Genomic DNA, 27,664 nt, shown 5'->3' on the forward strand with positions numbered 1-27,664 from the left:
AACAATGGTAAGAAAATATACCCAAACGGTAAAAAGGAAGGGGGGGATACTAGCAATGGTAGAGAGAGTATCAAAGGGTATAAGGGAGGGGCCTGTACCAGAAATACCAGCAGTAAAAAGATGGGGAAAAATTCACTCACACAAAGGAAAAGCAAAAATAACTAAACTAATGTATTTCAGCTTTTCCCGGTTAGGGGTCGCCATAGTGGAACTTCGGTCCGCTAATGCTTGGCAGTGGATTTTTTTATGGTGCTGAGTTGCCAGCCCAATGTCCAACCTCCAAAGAAGGCACACCCATTCAGGCACGCACCTACCTGCATGTCTTTAAACATCACTTGACCCCGGGGAGGACATGCAGACTCCACACAGAAAAGGTGATAAAACAATAAGCTGAAAGAGTTAAGAATTTAGCGTTAAAGTTACATTTTTCCAAACAAATTGAAAACACTTAGCTTCAGAGCTGGCCTAATGCATCTTGAAGTCTATGCAGCAAACGAGATCTGAAGAGACAGGGAGAGGGGCGTTATGGGTAATCTTAGCTTGAGAGTTTTTGGCTGGCGCAAGCTTGGATATTGGCAGAGTCAGTTCCGAGGACAGAACCGAAACCCATCCTTCATGAATGAATGAAGATTAACAACATCAGATATATAGTTATTCAGTAATCAATCATTCAATATTGGTACTTTACCCGACTAAGGGTGAACTCTCGCCAGATCAGAAACATTCATCGTAACATTGGATTGTTGTATAAAAACTCCTGCTTGTAAAATATTGGTAGTATTTTGATAATTTATAGAACAAGGTGTCATACCTCCACTGCCACAAAAAGTTTTTTGTTGCAGCGTTGTTATCCAGCCTCTGCAATAATTGCTGGATTAGTAAAGTAAGGTTGCCAAATGCCCACTGTAAATTATCCACACCATTAGGTTTGAGTAAAGCTGGAGAAGCAATGGAGAGTTCTGTAGTCATAGCGTACCAAATAATAAGCCAATCCAACCCAGATAACACACCACAAACCAGTAAAACAAGGAATTCCATGCCAAAAACTGAAAAACATTCCACACAAAAGTAATACAACTATATCTACTCCAAATACAAAAGATAAGTGCTTTTGTTTGACAAATGTAAAACTTCATCAGATGACTTCATTTAAAAAATTTGAAGTGTAAATAGTTTCACAGTCACATGACTTATGAAACTTAAAGACACAACAACACTTATACATTAAGTGAATACAACACATAATATTAAAACTATCAAACTTTCTACCCATCAACCTCAAAAAATTCCCGCAGCAACTAAAGTACTGAAAAAAAATAAAGAATAATGAATTTACGATTTCCCATCCATTACGCAAGGTTATGTTTAAATAAGGCTAAGGATGGACTCTGCTTCACATGGATGGGGAGCCTGTTCCAGAGCATGGGGATCCTCTGAGACACTTATCTGTCTCGCCAACATGTCATATTTATGTCACAAGCAAAATTTAAATTCTTGGATCTAGTAGTCCTAGTGCTGTTTATTTTGCAGATGTGCAAAAGATCCATCAGAGCTGGATCCAAGTAAGCCTTGAATGCCAGGCATAGATTGCCTCTCAGTAACCTATAGGAGACTGAGTATAGAAATAGGGCTTTAAGGTGATCAGTATATGGCAACTTGTTTATACCCTGGATTCTCCTGGTAAGGAACCTTTCTGGGTGATCTAACTATTGCATATGTTTGGTCAAGCACATGGCAAAGGGGGCAGAATACTCAATGATGGGTTGGATAAGGGCAAAATAAAGTGGCATTTTGACTTCCTTGGAACTGGATGTCATGCCCTTATAAGTTGGGTGATACAGAATGATTTTCTTACTATCTTGGCCACATATCACTCAAAGGCCAGATTATAGTCTACATATGTTCCCACATCCCTGACAACTCAATTAACTCTTAGGGGTGTCTTATCGATGGAGTAATTAGCCTGGGTGGTAGTTTTCCCAAATGGCACTATAAACCCAATGCCAAGAAATTCATTAATCTGTGACTCTGGCACCATCATTTGTCTGTGTTAGATCCTCTTGTAAGATGCTTGTGTCACAGGGGGAAGCTAATATAGTTGCCAATTTGCAGTCATCTGCAAACTTGGTCAGCTGAAGGCCCTTGACATTAACCTTCACCTCCTTTAGAATAGTCAAAACCTCAGATACAGTTGGTGTAGACTTTGATTTCCATTTTCTAGTAATTGCTTTTTTGGCAGCCAACAGAATTAAACTCTAATAAGGTCTTAGGTCTTACTATGTCTAGGCAATTCAGATCTTGTATCACAGCTCAAAAGAATCATTTCCTTACATATGACCATTTGCCCACCCATTACTTCTGACAGAGTATTCTGTAGGGATTTTTTTAAATCTACCAACTCATTGCATTCCCAAAACATATGTTCCCAGTTACCTATTTCTTCTCCATCACACCTCCAATACTTGCTGTGCACCTGAGGGAGTCTGCTTGGGGTATACAAATACCCATGCAAACACTTCCAAGCAAAGATCCTAAACCTTCTGGACTTGGTTGCATACTTGGGAGCTGCACATATAGGTCTTCCTATTGTTTTCTTGTAATTGCTTTTCCAGTCGCTCTTCCCAATCTTTTCTAATCTTACAGTTATCATGCAATATTTTCCATGCCCTAGTAATTATCCATTTTATAACAACTGCATCATAGATTCAACTAAAAACTCTACCAAAGCAGGTCTTTCACTTAAAATTCTCCAACCCCCTTCTCTTTGTTTGTACTCCGAGATCAAGCCCTGGTAAGGAAGGCAGTCTCTAGACTGCAATTAAAATGTCTTCTTGGCCTCATCCACTCTATTACCTTTCCTGCTTGAATTATTTGCTCCTAATATTGTGATTCCTTTGCCAGGTTTCTCCAGTAAATTCCAGCCTTGTCCATGACTTGCACAGGTGCCAAACTCTGCTCCTTAAGCATTAATTTCTATCACTTCAAGCGCAGAATGTACCACAAATGAAAGAGAATAAACATATGTAACATGGTGATTACTCTAATAAACTAGGTGTCACAGGAAGCTCTACAGCAGTTTCAATTACCCTTGTAAGAGAGGCCTCCTCAGCTTGAAGGAGGTTAGGTGTGAGTTGATTGTTAAAGCCTAATTTCAACCACTACATCTTCATTAGAGTACTCATTGGTTGATTCACAAAAGCAAGATGCTTGGGGTTATACTTAAGAATTTAAGTGAAAGAAAGTCATCTCTGACATCATAAGGGCCACCCCCTCAAGGTGAATTCCAAGGTGCTCCTGTCCTGCTCCTCTCCTTGCCATCAAACTACAGGATAAGTTCAGTTCCTTCCTAGCTGGGGAAAAGTAGAAAGTGTGTGAAAAGTAATGGGCCAACTCAGGGACAGCCCTCATCATAGAAGGGCTTTACCGATGCCCTGCCTACTTTAACCCACTTAGCCACCCCTGGCTGGATATGACATAACAGACCTTCCCTGATGATCCATGGAATGGTTAATCTCCAATTTTGCCATCTTCCTTGGGGAAGTAACAACTGTCAAGCTTCTTGTTCCTTGTTCTGCTGTTGGCTGGACTGAAGTATCTGGACGTTTGACAGATCTTCAAAATGTGCATCTCTTCCAGGCAGTACTAACAATGCTTGCCTGGACAATAAAATGTGACTGCTTATTGAAGGAATACTTAGAAGACTTCAATGATTTAGAAATCAAATGTAACTTACTGTCATACGTTAGGACTAAGAAATGAATGACACAAGCAGCATAGAAAAAAAAAAGAGAAGCACAGTTTGGCTGGCTATACCCTCCTGGTTTTGACTATCAGGTGATAACCATGTGTAAAGCCATATCTCAGGCTGTTGAAAAAGGGAGTTGAAAAGAGAGTTATCTTGGCAGAATTCTACTAGTCTATGTTCTGCTTCATTGTATACTCCTAGGAAAACCTGACAATTGTTTCATTCATACTTTGGCTAACAAATCTTTTTTGGTGCTATTCCAAAAAGATGCTGCATATCCTCATAAAATTGGTAAATTAACTGCAGGGGTAAGGGTTGGGGGCTGGTATAATGGTTGAGGTATTTACCTCACAGATACAAGGTACACGGTTTGATTCTCACCTTTGAATGGAAATTGGCTAAGCTTAAAATGTCCCGCAAGGGCAGCTAGACTAGTACTTACCTATGAACCTACGATCAGTGCTGTACACCGACGGGGGGAGTGGATGTAGCCCCTTCTCGCCACTGAAATATGGCCCCCACAGTGACTGCAAAAGTTTTTCAAAATGATGATGAGATACGGATACTAGAAAAAACATCACATTTACTCGTAATAAACAGCCTTCAGACTGTCAGTTCCTCTGCAAAGCTCTTCGTATATACCATTCCTCATCCACTTTGCACACAGGCAAACTCAAAATCAGTTCGAAAGAAGAATCTTACAGTAACTGAAGTCTGAAGTACACATCAAAGAGGGCACTGGTACACTGTACAGGGCATTCATATAGAAAAGGCTGAGCAGCACTAATCTCTATATTTTACTTAACCAGAAATACCATACAGCTTCTACTAAAACCTGTTGCTCATAGGAGAGGTTTCTCGCCACTGGGCTTACTATAATTTGCAGAAGAGCTCTACTAAAATACTGGCAGTCCATTCATAAAAAGCAAAAACAGTGTAAATGTATTTGTTTTCATTTGATCACCTCAGCAAACTTTTTCCTTTGATCCATTCATAAAACACAGACATAAAATAAAAATAAAAGGCACAGATTGGGGGAGAAAGATGCTAGCCATCAATGACATCAGCAGTGAAATAGAATCTGTTAATCACCTACTGTGTAATTCTGGTCTACTACTTCAACTTATTTCAAAGTGCTCTCTCCTACAAGACAGGATACCATGTCAGGCATGAAAGAAGCATTTGTGTGTGACAGAATGCAGTAAACAGAAGCAAAGCAGATCGAAACTTTATCAGTTATTTGTTACCATCATGCTTCAAAGGTGTTTTGAAAGAGGGAAAACACTGAATAAATTGCATAAAAAGAGGAAAACCGTAAATGTCTAATTCTATTACAGAGTACAGCTTAACCGATGTATGTGTCTACATGTACTTTCATGTGAGGTGATTACTTAAAAAGGCTGCAAAATGTGATGGCTGGAAAATTTCCCTTGGAAGATACCACCATCTTGCCACTAGAGGGTAATACAGGACAATACAAAACATGAGACTAGTAACATTAAGCAATTCAGCTTTCACAAGTTAGAACATTCTGTTGCAGAATACTAAGAGCAAAAACTACTTTTTTCATAACACAGAATATTAAAAGAAAAATCTACACATTTTAATGGGATAAATTATTATGCATTATATGTGATCAACAAGATGACAAACATTTAAAAATCAAAGGATCAGTTATTATGCATAATGTGACCAACAAGATTCCTCTCTGTATGCAAACCCTGTAGTAAGTATTAAATGTGGTGGCAGAATAATACATATTGCTTTATTATTTATTTGTTCAGAATGTGTAAGCACTAAACAAGCTACTAATTACTATAGCACTCTATCTTCCTCATTACCTAGAGGAAAACAGTTTTTGTACTTTCTTTTCTCGCTTGTTTAGAGAAAAACGGCTCTTGTACTCTCACTTTCCTCACTTATCTAAAGGAAAACAAGTTTTTTATTCAGGCATGTCCAAGGGTCAGCTCCCAGAGTTCTCTCCTGTCTATCTGATGAATCTGGGCATCTTGAGGCAATGCAGAAATTGCCTCATGTGCACTGACAACCCTCTCCTCCTACCACCCAACACTACAACCTGTGAGAGATGCACTTATCTAGCCAAACTGGAGGTAAAGCTCTCACTAACCAAGACTGAACTTGACAGTCATGAGAAGGCAAACATTTGCACCACACCACACTCATCACATAGTCTTACTAAATCTACACCACCAAAATCCACACACAGTAACACAAAAACATTCGCGGAGGCTCTCAATAATAATCTGTTAAGCAACATAGACCTCCAAAGCAGAAACGCAAGCAACCTCCATCCCCCAACACAATCCAAATGACACATAGCCCACAGACTCAGTGTGCCACTCAACCACAGCCAATAAGGCAAAACAACGTACCCAACACACTAGTCACAGGTGACTCTATAGTCAGGCACACTGATGTCCCACTCACCAGGCTAAACAATAAGAAGGTTACTGTCAGCTGCCTGTCGGGTGCCAGGATCCGCCACATAACCCACGCACTCAGGTCACTCCACACCTAGTACAAATATGACGCTGTCATTGTCCATGTTGGTGTGAATGACCTGAGATGTAACTCCCTGGACTACATGAAAAGAGACATGGAAGAGCTCTCCGATTTTGTAGCCCAGGCAGGTATGACCCTAGCCCTGAGTAGCATTCTGCCATCACCCAAAATGATACCGCAGTACAAGGACAAAATGATTGACTTCAACAATTGGTTAAACTTCTGGTGTCATTCTAAGGGGATCCAGTATCTGTCTGCTTGGGATGACATGGTCGACAGACCACGATGCTTTGCCACAGATGGCCTACACCTGTCGCTCCTGGGATTCCGGATACTGGCTAAGGCTCTTGCTGCTCCTATAGTGCCTTTTTTAGGCAGGGTTCAAATAACAAATTCACCACCATAACAGGAACAGGCAAACAAAAACTGAAGGTAATGCTACTCAATGCTAGAAGTCTAAATCTCAAAATGCACTCACTCGAGGCACTCCTTAAAATGCAGAACATCGATATCTGTGCAGTGACCAAGACCTGGTTCAAGGCACCAGAGAGCACCCCTGCACTACCAGGCTATAACTCATACCACACTTTTCGGCCATGTAACCTGGACCGAAACACTAAAGGCAGAGGTGTGTCCATATTCATTAAGGATATCCACACCTCCAGGCTACTTGCTCAGCATAATGCATCTGAGGTTATCCAAGTGCAACTAACTCTGGGCAAAACTGCAATCCAAATTGTAGCTTGCTACAGATCCCCCACCATGCGCTAGGATTCCCACTCCTCTTTTCTTGATGTACTGGAAAATATTAGGGTTCAACCAAACACCCTAATAATGGGCGACTTCAACTACCCCACCATTAACTGGGAAAACTACTCATGTACCAACTCCTTAGCTCAACGCTTTCTGGAATTCATAAACTCCAATGCCCTAGATCAACTTATCCACACCCCCACCAAGGGCAACAATATCCTAGACCTAGTCATTACCAACATGAGTGACTGGTGTTCCACACCTGAAGTCAACTCCTCGTTGGTCCGATCTGACCATAAGGTTATCACCCTTGATATCCACATCCCGCCTCCACTCCCCATCAAGGAAACCACAGTAAAACATTTCTCCAAAGCCAACTTCATGCTTCTTAAGACAGATGTGGTGAACTTCATGACACCCATGCAGATGGACAATACAGTTACAACTGCTGAATCCTACACAAATGCACTCTATAAGCATTTACACGAGTGCATGGATTGTGCTATCCCAAACAGAACCAAGACGCTATCCTCCAAAAAAAGGAAGCCAGTCTGGTGGTCCCATGCCATAAACAAACTGTACAACAGAAGGAAGAAACTGTTGCAAAGAGAGTAAAATCCCATGAGTGGAGGAGCTCCTTGGTCAGCCTCAGTAAGAAGATGAGATCCATATCTCTCCCTCCTTTCCTTTTTGTTTTATTTAGGATGGGTTTAATACATATTTTTAATACAGGACTATTTGCATTTTTATGCACTTTTCATATTGGAATTTTCTTTGTGATCCATCATAGTGATAGAATGACTGTATATATCTAATACTTACTTGTTATGATTAGGATATGTCTCCTAATACAACAAAGTGGAGATATGGTAGTACACCCTTACTAAGCCTCTATGTCTTGCAGATTTGCACTTAACATATTGAATTGTGGTGTTTTATAGTAACAGACACCTAGGTGTCAGTGTTTTAACATTGCCTAATTTGGTCAAGACTTCCTATCTATTTAATATGTTATGCCTAATTGTTTAATTTTTATTGTTTAATTGTTTTATCATTATGTGATTTATAGTGTATATAAGGATGGAGAGAAGTTATGTTGTTTGTAACCTGATGAAGCGCACGTTTGATGTGCGTGAAAGCGCTCGTTTCCTTTATTAATTAAATCAGTTGCTGTTTTATTTCGTGGTGGTTCCAGTGTTTTTCTTACTAAGGAAGAAACTGTTGCAAAGAGAGTAAAATCCCATGAGTGGAGGAGCTCCTTGGTCAGCCTCAGTAAGAAGATGAGATCCCTTATAAGATCCTCCTAAGCTAGCTATGAAAACAAAATTGCCACTAAATCCAAGGACAACCACAAAGCATTCTATAGCTATGTCAAGAATCTAGATGGCAATACCCAGATCTGCTCTGAGTTACAGCACAAAGGCACACAAATTACAGAACCAACTGATACTGCCAACATCCTGGCAGATCGGTTCAGAGCTAACTTTACCCCCCTCTCACCCCTAAAGGGCCCATATCTATACAGGAAGAATGCAGAGTCCCTGTAATCACAACTACGCAGGTAAAAGTTGCACTCTCTAAAGCCAAAAACACAGCATCCATGGGACCGGACAACATCCCAGGCTGCGTTTTACATGAACTTCAGAACGAACTGGCTCCCCACTTAAGCACAGTGTTCAATAATAGCCTCGCATCAGGCTTTGTGCCCACTGAATGATGCACAGCAACAGTTATCCCATGCCACAAAGGGGGAGCCACCACTGATCCCAGGAACTATCGACCTATTAGCCTGATGAGCCTGGTCTGCAAGGCTATGGAATGCATCCTCATGGAACTCATAAACAAAGACATTGGTAACCTCCAAACTCTGGATCCCACCCAGTTCGGGTTTGTGAAAGGCAGATCATGCCTCCTGAACCTGATCAACTTCTTTGAGGCAGTCAACAAAGCCGTAGATGAGGGTAAGGTGGTTCCCATAGCCTATCTTGACCTCGCCAAGGCTTTCAACACCATCCCTCATTCTGGAATTATAGCTAAACTCACTAAACTAGGTATACATCCCTACGTCACAAGATGGGTTGCCAACTGGCTCACTGACAGAACCCACACTGTAAAGGTTGCAGACTCCAAATCTGACCTCAAGGCAGTGACAAGTGGAGTTCCACAGGGTACCGCCCTGGGAACTCTCCTGTTTGGTATCTACTTCTCTGAAGTACAGGCTAACACAAAAGGCCTCTGACTGACGAAGTTCGCAGATGACTGCAAACTAGGAGCCATAGTCAAGTCCCCGAATTATGTGGCTGTCCTACAGAAGGGCCTCACTGAGACAGATGCCTGGTGTCAGAGCCATGGCCTCAAGCTCAATACCAAAAAGTGCAGTGTCATCCCCTTTGGTAAAAACTCTGTACCCATGAACTACCACATAGGCAGCAATCTACTTAACACCGAATGCGTGATAACAGACCTTGGGACCCAGGTGGACAGTAGTCTCTCCTTTGATAGTCACATCACCACAGTACTAAGGAAGTCCTTCTATGTGGCACACCTCATCATAAAAGGGTTCTCATCCAGGAAAAAAAAGGTCATTGTTACCCTCTACTCGTCACTCATTAGACCCACTAGAGAGTACAATGCCCCTTTTGGAATGTACCTCACAAGACATCTGCAGCAGTTGGAAAGGCCAAAGAAGTACCTCACAAAGAGGATTACTGGCCTCAAACAAATGCCCTACACTGACCGCCTCAAAAAACTCCAGCTTTACTCTGTAGCATATTGCCTTCTCCGAGGTGATCTCTGCCTAACATATAAAGCTATGTCAAACCCAGAGCTGTTGGACATGCTACACCTAAAAAAATCCCAATCCCTCCAAGCTACACGCTCTAGGGACCTAAACCTTGTCACCACAATAAACAGGACACGCTGGAGGGATACATTCCTGTCCCAGAGACTTCCTATATTCTGGAACAAGCTACCCATCTATGTCAAGCAAAGTTCTTCATTAGCACTCTTCAAGAAAAATCTTGATGAGTGGATGGGAAATAGGAAATACACCCGGGGATCACTTCTGTGTCTATTCTGGACAGTGGCCCAGGAAAATAACTTTCTTGGGTGGCGTAAACTGTGGTACCTTGCTGGCTAGGCTTAAGTAGGCCCTGGGGCCGATAGCCTAGTACCTACCTATGGATCTATGAACCTATGAACTGTACTGCAGCTTACTTTTGCATGTCCAGTATTCACTGGAATGAAGATGCTACTATTCCCTTATATTTAAATGAACACATTTTAAATGAACTCTACATTCAATATCTATGAGAAGCATATCTCACGCATCAGCAAAGAGTTATCAGAAATAACTGAGAGTTGCTCTTCAGATCTTGTTTTAATGTTTCAGAATATATCACAGGACTTATTTTTAACAAAAAAAAAAAAAAAAAAAAAGATGACATGAATAAGAAATTATATGCAAACCACTGCCCAGCAACAGAGCGCCACTTAGAATCAGAAATTCAGCCAGTACACAGAGATCTGCGATGCCCACAAGGTGGCAGTAAAGATACAGCAACTTCTGGATTTAAAAAAAAATAGCAACCCTTACAACAATTTAAAGGATATGAATTTTTGGTGGACTTTTTGTTAAAACAGAATATCAAGTGATACCCCTTGAAGAAGTATGCTAATATTGCTAGTACTGTCACTTTAACTGCCTTAGAGTCAATTTCATTGCCATTTTATTGTTCTGTGCTTTGAGACCTTAAATTTCATCTGGTTCATGAATTGTTCAAACAACATGTTACATTTAGCCCACCAGTTTTGCTGTATCTTGGAGCTAATTGTATAGTCTACTGCTTTTAACATATTTAACCCTTTAATTTTGCTGGATTTGTTTATGTGTCTACCTTCTGTATATTTTCTGATTCAGAGATTGTAAGTAGCCAAATGTATGTAGGACACTATCTTGGACAACATTTTGGGAAGATCTTGGCACAACTTCTCAAAGGGTTGCTCAGCAATGTTTTACCACTCTCTGGAAATTATTGTTACTGGTTCTTGCTAGTTTCTAACACTGACTACTAATGCCTCTCTATATTTGGTACCCCCCATTAGTATTTGGCTGTGGTATACTACAATTCCTTTATTTTAATTTTGGGATACACAGATGTTGGATGGATCAATACAGCAAACTAGGTTATGTTAGGGCCAAGACAATGTGCATCATCTTTAATTTTTGCAAGTTTCTAGCTATTTCTTGTGAAGGTTACATGCCCCCCAATTTCTGACAAAGCCACAGAAACAGCACATTTTTAAGCTTTTTGTTTTTGTACCCACCATGCAGCCTCCAGCTACCTCCCTTTTCCATGCTTTCCTAGCCCCAGATCACCCTCATTCACCTCATTGCTCCTTCCTAGCTGGGTATTCCCAGATGTGATGGATCCAATGGAGGAGTTGTGAGGAAAAAGCCAAATGCCATAAGTGTGGGTTGGTCAAAATCCCTAATTCCAGGAGCAGCTAAAGCAATGACATCTGGATGTCTTCAGTGTCTATTTTTTCACCTGAAACCTGTGAAGTTACTGGTCACCACCAGGGTCAGCACTGTCATTTGGCTCCTCCAAGCCCTCCATCTTGGGATAGAAGAGCTGCCATCAGTCACTCCATCCTACACCTCCCAACACTCCAGCCAACACAAGCAGAACATGGATTACCAGTAGCAGCATTGATGGATACAAAGCCTATAGCACCTTTTTAAAATTGCATGAAAACATGTCTACAGTAGAATATTTTTTTTCTTTGTACTAACTGATTTAAACTTGTTCTGTCTTTAAGAAAGGAAATATTTTAACAAATGTTTCTGAAAGGTGTTGAATGGTCTTTGGCATACTCCTTCCTCATGAACCAACCTGCACTGTTACCTTTTACATACTATTACAATCAACATAACTAATTCATTATGTATTTAGGGTTGCAGTATTCATAAAACTACACAATTGCCGATTCATACTTTTTTCTTATTCTTTAGAACCAGCAATAATGGCAGTGTAATACTGTACAACAAAACTGAGAAATGCTTTAATGTTTTCTGGCAAAAACAGCAGCAGCTTTCTTCATCAACAATCAAAAAGGCATATATAGGTGAAGAGATTTGCATTTTTACTGGCAACAGATAAGAGGTATAGTTTTCTTTCATTTGTGCAGTATCTGACTTATGAATATTTTTTTATTTTAGAGGCATTAAATTTAAATAAGCATTTCTGAAAAGAGATAAATACTCTAACATATTATTGCTTTTTATGAATTAACCAGCTACACTGCTGCTTCTCGCAGTACACATACTGTCTTCTCCAGTGTTTACAGTACTACAAGCAAAGAATACACAAATGTGCTGACCTGCAGTTTGTTTTCTTCACTGAACAGAAGCAATAACAGTGATGGCATAAAATTGTAAAACAGAACTGAGACTGTCAACACACTGGTTCAGTGGTGCTTTCAGAACTCCCTTTTCAGTGAAGGCTTAGGAGAATACTTTCGCAATAGTCTTGGAACTCTGACACAAACTGCTACTGCCTGTAATTAGTAAACTGAAAATCTAATAAATGTTGAGAATGTGAACTAGCTTCTTAATGTTGATTGTGCTTGCTATAGTTGTACTAAAGAACAAATAATGTTTAACTGCTCCATGGTGGGAAAGCACCCACTGATGGTGGGGGGTGTTCCTTGGACACAGTCAATGAGTGTGTGGGGGTGGAGAAAAAGAAGTGGCTAGGGCATAAACAAAAAAGGATGGAAGTATAGGACAGCCAAGCACCCAGGATGCCCTTAGGATCCAATTTATAACTAGCTCCAGCAATATGAAGCCCAGGGGTATGGGTTAGGAAGATGGCTTAGGAAGATTGTTAGTAGACTCAATGTAGATGTGGGGGACCAAGCCAGTACAAATAAGGTCCAAGGGGACCAAACAAAGGAAAAAGAATGTTTCAATGTTTTATACATTTCAATAATAACCAGCAATCACTGCCATTTTTATGCTGTTGCAGACTATCAATCATTATCTTAATGGACAGCAGTAAATCTTCCATGTTAACTGATGTGGCATGGCTTCAGTCAGCCTCTTCAAAGTGTTTTCTACATTCCAAATGATTTAGATTTTTGACACATTTGCATATAAACTCATCTTGCTGTAAAAATAAAGTGTTAATACTTGCACACAAGCCAACACAACAAAGGACAGGAACAGAAATCAAAAGCCATTTTGAATAGATCACTGTATCTTGCTCCACTGCACAGAAGGATGGAGACCTGACTATGACCCAGGAGACTGACTGATTAGTGGCCATAGTACTGGAAGAGAAGAACAGGGTGGGAGAAGAATGAAGGGGTGGAGTTGACTCTCCTCTCTCAGGGGTGTATGCATATGTTCGGGTATATCACCATTGCACAGCTTCCCTGGTGGCGATGTGATGGTGAATCCACCAATGGTGCTTCCTGGGTGGTGAGCAGGGATTGTTCCGCTGGCTTATGTCCTTTGCAGCCCATTGCTGTTGCCCATTTCATACTTATCCACAGCACTGCTAGTTAAATGTGTATAGGATTAGGGACTAAAGCAATTTCCCCAACCCCCCCCCCCCCATGGCTGCCTTTGTGATTGTTGTATGACTTGCCCCCATGGTCAACAGGAAGTAGTTTGTTTCTAAAACATTGTCTGGGAAGATAAAAAATCAAGAATTACCAAAATTAACTATCAAAGTAGACAAATTAAAGTTTGTGGAACTAAGATTTCCAGAATGGCATTAACTATTTTATAACTGCAAACTGTACAGTCTTCAGCGATATAAACTAAACTTGACAAAGTTGTTGTACTGTGTAATGAATTATCTAGGTTTTGTAACTTATTTTTTTTCTCTAAAGAGTTACAACTGCATTACCTTAAACTTTTATCTTCTGAGACTGCATGAAGTTTCAGGGTCTCAGTTGTAATCTCCACCTTTCTCACACTTCCAAAGAAGTCTGTGATAAGTACACTTCCTGGATTTCTCTGGAAAAGATCGATTCGGTGTCCAGGAGTAGAAACACACAAACTGCTTGGACATACCTGAAACTACAAAAACATGTTGACAATTACTACATTAAGTATAAAATAAAGAACAGCAATTATTTTACCGTTTTGCACTAATTACAAATGTAAAATGAATACACGTATATTTAAAACAACTCCACTGCTCAATGTGTCTGTAAAAAAAAAAATCAAAGCAAGCATTTGCCAGCACTAAATGTCCAGATGCAATTACTGTTTCTAAATTATGACATGGATATGTAAATATAATAAAGTACAGCATCTGAAGATGCAGTTGAGTGATGCATTTGAAGAAGGGATGAAACAGGTGGGTAAACAGAAAAGGCAGTAAATAAAAATAGATGAGGCAAAATGTTCTAATCAAAGAAAACAGGTGATAATTTCCTTTAACAATTTTTATGCTCATATTTTGAAGTAAATTTGCAAAACATATATATCTATACACATCAGTAATGAGCCATTAAATGCAGAAGCATAAGTATAGAAACATGCACAGATTCACAAAAGGCATGAGACAAACAGAGCATACTAAAGTTGTAGCCTGTCAGCCACGAACTTGCAAACAAGTTACAGGTAATGCCTTTCTACATAGCCATAGCACAGTTTACAGAAAATATATTTTCATTAAATGAAGAAAAGCCTAAAATACTGGAAGAAAGAGTAAGAGGGCTGTTCGTTCACCTAGGCATGAAAGGTAGCATTGCTAAGTGGGTTTGACCCTCCCAGGCACGATAGTGGCAAGCACAACTGTTCATCTTACATCCATGAAAGATACAAAGTGTGAATGTGACAGCTGTCACATAGGTAAAGTCAGCTGTGTGTGTGATGAGTTTCAAAACAGTAAAGAATGTTAAAGATGTGAGATTACATTTTTATCAAATTATGTTCAGCATACTTATTTGGACATACTCATTTATACTGTGATACCTGCTTTATCTAATTCAATTCCATAAGGATGCAGAAGCCTATTCCTGTACTCGTTAGGGGAAAAGCGAAGAAACTACCCCATGACATATATTCGGAAAGACGGGCTCGCTCTCACACACACACACACACACACACGCACGCACGCACACACACACACACACACACACACACACACACACACACACACACACACACACACACACACACACACACACACACACACACACACACACACATATATACATACAATCACTCACTCACGGAATGTACTATACAAACTCAAAAAGCATCTCTGGGACTTAATTGAAGAACCAGGCATTGTGAAACAAAATGCTGCACAAAACAAATGCCTGAAATACTAAATACTGGAAATTTTTTGAGCAGACATTCAATAAACTAAATTTATTTATTGACATTTGATTACCAGGAAAGTCAGACTGAGTAGAAGCCCATTTTCAGAGGAGACCAGGGAGAAAAACTCAAAATTATTGCAAAACATTTTAACAATTTTCTAATCTTCAAAAATAAAACAAAAGCATCTGCAGTTTATATAATTATAACAAATCAAACATAATATAAAACATAGGTTAAGAACTGATACAAGGTATGTGGAACTCTCCTGTTTGGTATCTACTTCTCTGAAGTACAGGCTAAGATGACTGCAAACTAGGCCTCACTGAGACAGATGCCTGGTGTCAGAGCCATGGCCTCAAACTCAATACCAAAAAGTGCAGTGTCATCCCCTTTGGTAAAAACTCTGTACCCATGAACTACCACATAGGCAGTAATCTACTTAACACCGAATGCGTGATAAGAGACCTTGGGACCCAGGTGGACAGTAGTCTCTCCTTTGATAGTCACATCACCACAGTACTAAGGAAGTCCTTCTATGTGGCACACCTCATCATAAAAGGGTTCTCATCCAGGAAAAAAAAGGTCATTGTTACCCTCTACTCGTCACTCATTAGACCCACTAGAGTACAATGCCCCTTTTGGAATGTACCTCACAAGACATCTGCAGCAGTTGGAAGGCCAAAGTACCTCACAAAGAGGATTACTGGCCTCAAACAAATGCCCTACATGACCGCCTCAAAAACTCCAGCTTTACTCTGTAGCATATTGCCTTCTCGAGGTGATCTCTGCCTAACATATAAAGCTATGTCAAACAGAGCTGTTGGACATGCTACACCTAAAAAATCCCAATCCTCCAAGCTACCATCTAGGGACCTAAACCTTGTCACCACAATAAACAGGACACGCTGGAGGGATACATTCCTGTCCCAGAGACTTCCTATATTCTGGAACAAGCTACCCATCTATGTCAAGCAAAAGTTCTTCATTAGCACTCTTCAAGAGAAAATCTTGATGAGTGGATGGAAAATAGAATACACCGGGGATCACTTCTGTGTCTATTCTGGACAGTGGCCCAGGAAAATAACTTTCTTGGGTGGCGAATACCTACCTATGGATCTATGAACCTATGAACTGTACTGCAGCTTACTTTTGCATGTCCAGTATTCACTGGAATGAAGATGCTACTATTCCCCTATATTTAAATGAACACATTTTAAATGAACTCTACATTCAATATCTATGAGAAGCATATCTCTCACGCATCAGCAAAGAGTTATCAGAAATAACTGAGAGTTGCTCTTCAGATCTTGTTTTAATGTTTCAGAATATATCACAGGACTTATTTTTAACAAAAAAAAAAAAAAAAAAAAAAAAAAAAAAAGATGACATGAATAAGAAATTATATGCAAACCACTGCCCAGCAACAGAAGCCACTTAGAATCAGAAATTCAGCCAGTACACAGAGATCTGCGATGCCCCCACAAGGTGGCAGTAAAGATACAGCAACTTCTGGAAAAAATAGCAACCCTTACAACAATTTAAAGGATATGAATTTTTGGTGGACTTTTGTTAAAACAGAATATCAAGTGATACCCTTGAAGAAGTATGCTAATATTGCTAGTACTGTCACTTTAACTGCCTTAGAGTCAATTTCATTGCCATTTTATTGTTCTGTGCTTTGAGACCTTAAATTTCATCTGGTTCATGAATTGTTCAAACAACATGTTACATTTAGCCCACCAGTTTTGCTGTATCTTGGAGCTAATTGTATAGTCTACTGCTTTTAACATATTTAACCCTTTAATTTTGCTGGATTTGTTTATGTGTCTACCTTCTGTATATTTTCTGATTCAGAGATTGTAAGTAGCCAAATGTATGTAGGACACTATCTTGGACAACATTTTGGGAAGATCTTGGCACCAACTTCAAAGGGTTGCTCAGCAATGTTTTACCACTCTCTGGAAATTATTGTTACTGGTTCTTGCAAGTTTCTAACACTGACTACTAATGCCTCTCTATATTTGGTAGCCCCCATTAGTATTTGGATGTGGTATACTACAATTCCTTTATTTTAATTTTGGGATACACAGATGTTGGATGGATCAATACAGCAAACTAGGTTATGTTAGGGCCAAGACAATGTGCATCATCTTTAATTTTTGCAAGTTTCTAGCTATTTCTTGTGAAGGTTACATGCCCCCCAATTTCTGACAAAGCCACAGAAACAGCACCTTTTTAAGCTTTTTGTTTTTGTACCCACCATGCAGCCTCCAGCTACCTCCCTTTTCCATGCTTTCCTAGCCCCAGATCACCCTCATTCACCTCATTGTTCCTTCCTAGCTGGGTATTCCCAGATGTGATGGATCCAATGGAGGAGTTGTGAGGAAAAAGCCAAATGCCGTAAGTGTGGGTTGGTCCAAAATCCTAATTCCAGAGCAGCTAAAGCAATGACATCTGGATGTCTTCAGTGTCTATTTTTCACCTGAAACCTGTGAAGTTACTGGTCGCCACCAGGGTCAGCACTGTCATTTGGCTCCTCCAAGCCCTCCATCTTGGGATAGAAGAGCTGCCATCAGTCACTCCATCCTACACCTCCCAACACTCCAGCCAACACAAGCAGAACATGGATTACCAGTAGCAGCATTGATGGATACAAAGCCTATAGCACCTTTTTAAAATTGCATGAAAACATGTCTACAGTAGAATATTTTTTTTTCTTTGTACTAACTGATTTAAACTTGTTCTGTCTTTAAGAAAGGAAATATTTTAACAAATGTTTCTGAAAGGTGTTGAATGGTCTTTACCTTTTACATACTATTACAATCAACATAACTAATTCATTATGTATTTAGGGTTGCAGTATTCATAAAACTACACAACTGCCGATTCATACTTTTTTCTTATTCTTTAGAACCAGCAATAATGGCAGTGTAATACTGTACAACAAAACTGAGAAATGCTTTAATGTTTTCTGGCAAAAACAGCAGCAGCTTTCTTCATCAACAATCAAAAAAGGCATATATAGGTGAAGAGATTTGCATTTTACTGGCAACAGATAAGAGGTATAGTTTTCTTTCATTTGTGCAGTATCTGACTTATGAATATTTTTTTATTTTAGAGGCATTAAATTTAAATAAGCATTTCTGAAAAGAGATAAATACTCTAACATATTATTGCTTTTTATGAATTAACCAGCTACACTGCTGCTTCTGCTTAGTACACATACTGTCTTCTCCAGTGTTTACAGTACTACAAGCAAAGAATACACAAATGTGCTGACCTGCAGTTTGTTTTCTTCACTGAACAGAAGCAATAACAGTGATGGCATAAAATTGTAAAACAGAACTGAGACTGTCAACACACTGGTTCAGTGGTGCTTTCAGAACTCCCTTTTCAGTGAAGGCTTAGGAGAATACTTTCGCAATAGTCTTGGAACTCTGACACAAACTGCTACTGCCTGTAATTAGTAAACTGAAAATCTAATAAATGTTGAGAATGTGAACTAGCTTCTTAATGTTGATTGTGCTTGCTATAGTTGTACTAAAGAACAAATAATGTTTAACTGCTCCATGGTGGGAAAGCACCCACTGATGGTGGGGGGTGTTCCTTGGACACAGTCAATGAGTGTGTGGGGGTGGAAAGAAAAAGTGGCTAGGGCATAAACAAAAAAGGATGGAAGTATAGGACAGCCAAGCACCCAGGATGCCCTTAGGATCCAATTTATAACTAGCTCCAGCAATATGAAGCCCAGGGGTATGGGTTAGGAAGATGGCTTAGGAAGATTGTTAGTAGACTCAATGTAGATGTGGGGGACCAAGCCAGTACAAATAAGGTCCAAGGGGACCAAACAAAGGAAAAAGAATGTTTCAATGTTTTATACATTTCAATAATAACCAGCAATCACTGCCATTTTTATGCTGTTGCAGACTATCAATCATTATCTTAATGGACAGCAGTAAATCTTCCATGTTAACTGATGTAGCATGGCTTCAGTCAGCCTCTTCAAAGTGTTTTCTACATTCCAAATGATTTAGATTTTTGACACATTTGCATATAAACTCATCTTGCTGTAAAAATAAAGTGTTAATACTTGCACACAAGCCAACACAACAAAGGACAGGAACAGAAATCAAAAGCCATTTTGAATAGATCACTGTATCTTGCTCCACTGCACAGAAGGATGGAGACCTGACTATGACCCAGGAGACTGACTGATTAGTGGCCATAGTACTGGAAGAGAAGAACAGGGTGGGAGAAGAATGAAGGGGTGGAGTTGACTCTCCTCTCTCAGGGGTGTATGCATATGTTCGGGTATATCACCATTGCACAGCTTCCTGGTGGCGATGTGATGGTGAATCCACCAATGGTGCTTCCTGGGTGGTGAGCAGGGATTGTTCCGCTGGCTTATGTCCTTTGCAGCCCATTGCTGTTGCCCATTTCATACTTATCCACAGCACTGCTAGTTAAATGTGTATAGGATTAGGGACTAAAGCAATTTCCCCAACCCCCCCCCCCCCCCGGCTGCCTTTGTGATTGTTGTATGACTTGCCCCCATGGTCAACAGGAAGTAGTTTGTTTCTAAAACATTGTCTGGGAAGATAAAAAATCAAGAATTACCAAAATTAACTATCAAAGTAGACAAATTAAAGTTTGTGGAACTAAGATTTCCAGAATGGCATTAACTATTTTATAACTGCAAACTGTACAGTCTTCAGCAATATAAACTAAACTTGACAAAGTTGTTGTACTGTGTAATGAATTATCTAGGTTTTGTAACTTATTTTTTTTCTCTAAAGAGTTACAACTGCATTACCTTAAACTTTTATCTTCTGAGACTGCATGAAGTTTCAGGGTCTCAGTTGTAATCTCCACCTTTCTCACACTTCCAAAGAAGTCTGTGATAAGTACACTTCCTGGATTTCTCTGGAAAAGATCAATTCGGTGTCCAGGAGTAGAAACACACAAACTGCTTGGACATACCTGAAACTACAAAAACATGTTGACAATTACTACATTAAGTATAAAATAAAGAACAGCAATTATTTTACCGTTTTGCACTAATTACAAATGTAAAATGAATACACGTATATTTAAAACAACTCCACTGTTCAATGTGTCTGTAAAAAAAAAAATCAAAGCAAGCATTTGCCAGCACTAAATGTCCAGATGCAATTACTGTTTCTAAATTATGACATGGATATGTAAATATAATAAAGTACAGCATCTGAAGATGCAGTTAATTGATGCATTTGAAGAAGGGATGAAACAGGTGGGTAAACAGAAAAGGCAGTAAATAAAAATAGATGAGGCAAAATGTTCTAATCAAAGAAAACAGGTGATAATTTCCTTTAACAATTTTTATGCTCATATTTTGAAGTAAATTTGCAAAACATATATATCTATACACATCAGTAATGAGCCATTAAATGCAGAAGCATAAGTATAGAAACATGCACAGATTCACAAAAGGCATGAGACAAACAGAGAATACTAAAGTTGTAGACTGTCAGCCACGAACTTGCAAACAAGTTACAGGTAATGCCTTTCTACATAGCCATAGCACAGTTTACAGAAAATATATTTTCATTAAATGAAGAAAAGCCTAAAATACTGGAAGAAAGAGTAAGAGGGCTGTTCGTTCACCTAGGCATGAAAGGTAGCATTGCTAAGTGGGTTTGACCCTCCCAGGCACGATAGTGGCAAGCACAACTGTTCATCTTACATCCATGAAAGATACAAAGTGTGAATGTGACAGCTGTCACATAGGTAAAGTCAGCTGTGTGTGTGATGAGTTTCAAAACAGTAAAGAATGTTAAAGATGTGAGATTACATTTTTATCAAATTATGTTCAGCATACTTATTTGGACATACTCATTTATACTGTGATACCTGCTTTATCTAATTCAATTCCATAAGGATGCAGAAGCCTATTCCTGTACTCGTTAGGCGAAAGAAACTACCCCATGACATATATTGAGCGGGCTGCTCTCACACACACACACACACACACACGCCTTGCGCCTTATGCACACACACACACACACACACACACACACACACACACACACACACACACACACACACACACACACACACACACACACACACACACATATACATACAATCACTCACTCACGGAATGTACTATACAAACTCAAAAAGCATCTCTGGGACTTAATTGAAGAACCAGGCATTGTGAAACAAAATGCTGCACAAAACAAATGCCTGAAATACTAAATACTGGAAATTTTTTGAGCAGACATTCAATAAACTAAATTTATTTATTGACATTTGATTACCAGGACAGTCAGACTGAGTAGAAGCCCATTTTCAGAGGAGACCAGGGAGAAAAACTCAAAATTATTGCAAAACATTTTAACAATTTTCTAATCTTCAAAAATAAAACAAAAGCATCTGCAGTTTATATAATTATAACAAATCAAACATAATATAAAAACATAGGTTAAGAACTGATACAAGGTATGTTACTATTATTTAATATTTAGAGAAATTTTAGACAGTTTGTAGAGAAATTAAACAGAAAGTCTAATACAAATAGGAATTACATTATGAAGTGAGGGAAAAACAGGCTTATGGTACATTCACAAAGAAAATCAGGGAAGAGAACTAGATAGTACGAAGGAAATAAATGAAGAAGGGAAACTAAAGAGGTATAAGGAATGAAAAGGTACTTGTGAAAGGGTACTTTTTAACATTTAGCATATAGTTTAGACTGGTTTTGAGCAAGAACAGAAGGTGTATACCTTAACACGAATGTCTGTAATAAATTAGGGATACATCTTCAGAATATTCCTCTCAGGACACAGTCTCATAAGCTAAGACATTGTAATCATGCAGTTTCATCACAAGGGGTGATTCTAAAGTTATCACAGAAAACTGCATTTTATCACACAACTCCACGGTGGAATACATGGATTTGATAAAGGTAGGAGGCACTTTGTTTTTCCAAGTACAGTGATTCTGGTGGAGTAAACACTAAGCAATGTAACTTGGAGAACTGAAGGCATATGAATAGAAATGGGGTATGGACTTGGGTGAGGCTGGGAAGAATGACTATTTTCCATTTTCAAATCATGTCTGCATGTATTACTCTGCATCCATGTGTTACTTCTCTGGTGTAATGTTGTGAAAATTTTGTACAATTGTTCTGTTGTAAATGTGGAGCCTTTTGCTCAGGGCCTCTGCTGAAAATGTACCTGTGTTCAGTTTGCAAAGAAAGCCGCTGGTGCCATTATTCAAATGTACTAACACTATCAAGAATGGGCAACTTCTAGGGTCTCCTGGGGATTGGAATTTCTTTATGTGTCAATGCAAAAACAACTAAGTTTGAAGGTAAAACAACAAAAAAAAGTTCCAGATTAGATTTTTTTTAAAACTCTTTAAATAAACTACAATTTCAGTTTCCAAGGCACAACTTTGTGTACTTCAACTATTCAATACTAGTGTAGTGGGCAACCTGCTTTTGCACCTTGGTGCATTATTTACAAAGAAGGACAAGTAACACACAAATAATGTTCTGAAGTGGTCAAGACATGAAGATGGGAAAGATGCACTTAGAAGACCATGGAGATTACCTTTTAACAATAAATCTGACCTGCCAGTGATGCTGTGGCCATATTCTCACACATCCTGTCTGCCTACACCAGGTACCACCATTACTTCTTAGTACACAACCCAACATGCATCCCTTCACCAGACAGGCCCCCTGATTTCTCCCAGAGTTGGTCTTATGATATAAATCTTACTGTCTGGTGAGCAAAGATCGTATATCAAGCTGCAGATCAGGTGCTGAGAGCCGTCATCTTCTGGCAATGGTTAATCACATGCCCTAGCACTGAAGGAACAATAATCAATTATGTCAGGGGCCTGAATCCCTTCTTGTCCTCTAGTCATCAGTACCACAGAACAGATAGATACCTTGCCTCTCTGCCCTCAGGCTGATGTGACCATATTTTGGAATTTGCTGATAAGACTTTCCTTATTTCACTAACTTGACCCTGGTGGAATCAATACCATCCAACAGCATTAGACAAATGTTTGATACTGTGGGACTGAACAAACATATCAAGAAAAGGGGATTGTATTTCAGTGCTATTGAATGTAAAAAGAGTTCTATTTTTAATATTAAAATTGCATTTTTCTGTCTGGAAATACCACGAGATGTGCAGTTTGTTTCAGATGAAGAGACTATGGAACATGACCAAAGTTAGGCACTTCTACTGACATGCTTGAGATCAGAGTGAACTGCTGGCTGCTGGTACTGATTGGCACTGACTTTCTTTCCCAAATGCCAATGCCATTTGCTGCACAGAAAAAAAAAGTCCACAGCAGTCCACCAATGCAAAGTACTTATAATAACATGTGGTAAGGGAGCAGATCCTGCCTCTGTTATTATAAGAACTGGGTTTCTACTTAATGGATATTTGTCAAATCCCTCAGTTATAATACCTGCAATGTCCCTCCTCTGGGCCAGTAATCAAGGAGCCTCAATCCGCAACAGTGACACTGGTGGGGAATGTTCACTTACAACAAAAATAGATGCACACAGTATTTTCAGATGCAGCTCTCTGCAACAAGTACAGTTTCCCTTAAGAGCACACAGGGAGCACAGTCCAGACCTGGGGCTGGACTTCCTCTCCAGGCCCCAAATAAGACTCCACCTTTCTCTATGCAGAAATCAGTGCTCTGTATCCCTGTTCCAAGTAGCTGACACACACACACACACACACACACACACACACACACACACACACACACACACACACACACACACACACACACACACACTTACTTTGAGATACTTTAAGGCTCTTACCAGAGTACCCAATTACTCTTTGTAAAATTAATACTCACAAATGGCAGTGTTAACCAATCAGCAAGACTTTTAGGAGCATGAAGCCATAGGGTCACCAAATAAATGCAATTACTCTCAAGGGTTAAAATATTTTCTAAAAGACCAGCCACAATGAAAGGTACAGACATCTTCAACAATAAATAAAATAGAAAACATGAAAAATACTGAATATCTACTTATAATAAACACCATAATTTCAATTCACATGAAATACAACAATAACAAGGAAGGGAAGACTCAGACAGATACAAAAAAAAAAATACTTTTAGCTAATTTCATTATGTTTTCCTAACTGACTGAATTTTATTTTATTTTATTTATTTTACATTTGTTGACCGGGCTAGTCTAGCTGGATATATTTCCATTTTCAGTAGAAGACCCGGGGAGAAAAGCTCCACATAAAACATAAGCAATGAGACATATTGTTAATAAACACAATGAATAAAAATAAGAAAACGTAGTAATAAAAAATAGTAATAATAATAAAACCTGGTGATAAAGTTAACAAAATTAAGGCACACCATCAAAAAGTCGTGACTAGAGTTAGGTCAGTTTCAAAGCTTCTAACATAATTCAAACAGGCTATTTGAATAATACAGGAATAATTACTGTTCCCTAGTTAAGTTACTTAAGCAAGACAAGATGAAGTGGGTGAGTGGTCTTGTCAGTTCCAAAACAGAGTGCTGTCACTACCACATCTCACACTAATATCTAAATACAATTTCAATGCTGGCTACAGGATGACATCACATCTGGTTACCTGATTTTGTGCTTCCCATTCCCATACCATCCCCTAATTACAAGCTGAGCCAGGATCTAGCACAGATGTGTCACAACACACACCTAGAACTTTGCCAAGGTTTATTCCAGCATCTGGAGATTGTAAAACAATTCCAACCCTTTCATTCTCACCGCAGAGACTAACCAGTCATTCTCTGGCACCCCAGGTTAGCAATTAGTTTACCACTAAGGACAAAAGAGCAGGATCCCAGCACATACACTGAGTCTCTGCTGCATTCAGGCCTGTAAGATAAAATCTTTATGGTCTAACCCAAGTCATTTAATGTCAGGTTATTTTTCTAAAGGTTAGCTGGGCTGAGCTTAACACCTTCTCTTCTAGCATCCTCTGTTAACATGCATACATTTCATCAGTTATAATACACTCTTGACATACATGTATATTTTTTTTCTGTCCAGCAGGACCCACAGTTGCATTTTTAACACAAGCAACTTTACAAACACATTTTAACACAAGGATCTATACAAACCAGTTTGATATATAAATGACACCTAATTCTTTACAAAACTCCAGCTAGCTATGCTGGCATATGTTACATATGCACTGCCCTGCTCTCTCTCTCTCTCTGGTATAGCTGATACTACTTCACATCATATAAAACAAACAGAAGTCACTGGAACCTTGAGCAGTTAATTAGCAAATAAAGTTTATTCACTACAGGAGTCTTAAAAATGTTAGAAAAAAAAATTTGCCTAGCATAAGGCTTCTTCAGGCATACTGACAGGTAACAGTGTCTGTACTTATACAAAAGCATAATCACATGATCGGATAATTAGGCTAATTTCTGGTATTTCTTTAATAAACGTTTTAAAGAAACATAGCCATTTAGGCCAGGTGCAATATGCTCTCATAGATGTTAAATCTAATTAAACTCTTCTTTTTCAGTTTGATCAATAACACTTCCCCAACATAAACTATTAATAATAACTTTCAAAACAGAAAACTTAAAACTATGTTCAGGTCCCTTATCTTTAATATATTTAAATAGCACATTTGTAAGTACTTCCTCTTCTAATCTCAGAAATGTGATTGCAAATGCAGTATTTTAATCTTTTACTTGTTTCCCCCACATAATATGCTCGACATTAAACACATCTAGCCAAATAAACATCTTGAGTTTTGCAATTTCCACATGCGTTCAAGCTGTAGATCATAGAAACAGGATAGATAAAAGTCTTATAATTAAATATAAAACTACAGAAAGTACATCTACCACATTCAGAGGTTCTCCTCTTATTAGATTGTGTCTTTCTATGCAGAAGTGTTTGCTCCTTATAACATAACATCTGTTTCAAACTTTGATTCTTCCTATAACCAAAATACAGTCTATCCTCAACAACCATTTGTAACTCTGGTATATCTTGTAATATGTGCCAGTGTTTCATAATAATTTCTTTTACATTAATCATGTTTCGGTTGTATGTAAGCAAACATCTCATTTTTACATGTAGTAACTACTTCATATTGAGTATTCTCTAATAAAGCAGGTTTAGCTGTAGTGGACCTACATTTTTAAGCTCCTTACATATATTTTGCACTTTTCTCTTATTGTATTCTCTATTCAGAAAATCTTTACTGGTATTATTTAATTGTATGCACATATTTTCATCAACTGTGTTTAACTTGGCTACCTACAGAGTTCATGTTTAACTATACTATCAAACACATACTGTGGGTGTACACTATCACGATGTAAATATGCATTCCGCTTAGCTGGTTTCTTATATAATCAGGTGCCCAAAACATTTGTATTTTCCTTAAACACTGTAATGTCTAAAAAATAAATGTTCAGTGATGACACTGTTTTCTTCATCTTTCCCTCCTTTGAAGACTCGAGCAAGATTCTCAAGTGATCCTGGAGAAACATTGCTTGAGAAGAATTAGCCTTTCTGGGAGCACATTAACCCATACCCTGTCAAGATAACCCATCTGCATTGGCACTGTTGACCCCACTACTGTGCTGCTCTAGGTGGGTGCATCCAGGTTTCCCAGTGAAAATGTCCCCAAACTCCTGCAAAACTGCTCAAATTTCTCAAACCTGAGTAGGGGATAGCTGCTGGGACATTGCTACCCCTTTCACTGAGGTATCAGTCCGAGCCTCACTGAGGAGTTCAGTCACCAGATCCCCCTCAGACTCCTCCTGCCACCCACTGTAAATACTTAGCACAAGGGCCTCCCTATCATAGTAAGGCTTGATCGTGTTAACATGGTACAGTTTGTGCCCCTGCCTCTTCCTTGTAGTTCTATCACAAAGTTAACATCACTGACCTTCCTTACCACTTTGAAGGATCCTTCCCAAACTACCTGCAGCTTATTGTGTCTGACAGGAATGAACACCATAACCTGCTGTCCCACAGCATACTCTAAGGCTCCAGCATTCCTGTCATACAGACCTGTTTCTGATGTTGGGCTCCTGTCTGGTTCTCCAGAGCCAAGCACATGAGCTCCCTAAGCCTTTTCCTGAGGTTTAGGACATATGCCACAATAAACTCCTTGTGGGATTCACACACACCCTCCCACTCATCATGAATCAAATCCAAGGGCCCCGTCACCCTATGCCCATACAGCAACTCAAAGTGTGAAAAACTTGTGGATTCCCTGGGTACCTCTCCGTATGCAAAC

The 27,664-nt window shown here is 39.2% G+C and overlaps 1 protein-coding gene across 1 annotated transcript in view; it reads right to left on the minus strand.

The window, feature by feature from the left end:
• Nucleotides 1–27,664, minus strand: part of PIGK (phosphatidylinositol glycan anchor biosynthesis class K) — a 585,228-nt gene that overhangs the window by 386,808 nt on the left and 170,756 nt on the right. The window contains exon 5 of the mRNA XM_044086844.1: nt 13,939–14,111. Within this exon, the coding sequence (XP_043942779.1) occupies nt 13,939–14,111 (173 nt within the window). The remainder of the gene's footprint in view (nt 1–13,938; nt 14,112–27,664) is intronic.

This window comes from Protopterus annectens, chromosome 10.part0 (assembly GCF_019279795.1).
Source record: "Protopterus annectens isolate FY-2018-M chromosome 10.part0, PAN1.0, whole genome shotgun sequence".
NCBI classification, from domain to species: domain Eukaryota; kingdom Metazoa; phylum Chordata; order Ceratodontiformes; family Protopteridae; genus Protopterus; species Protopterus annectens.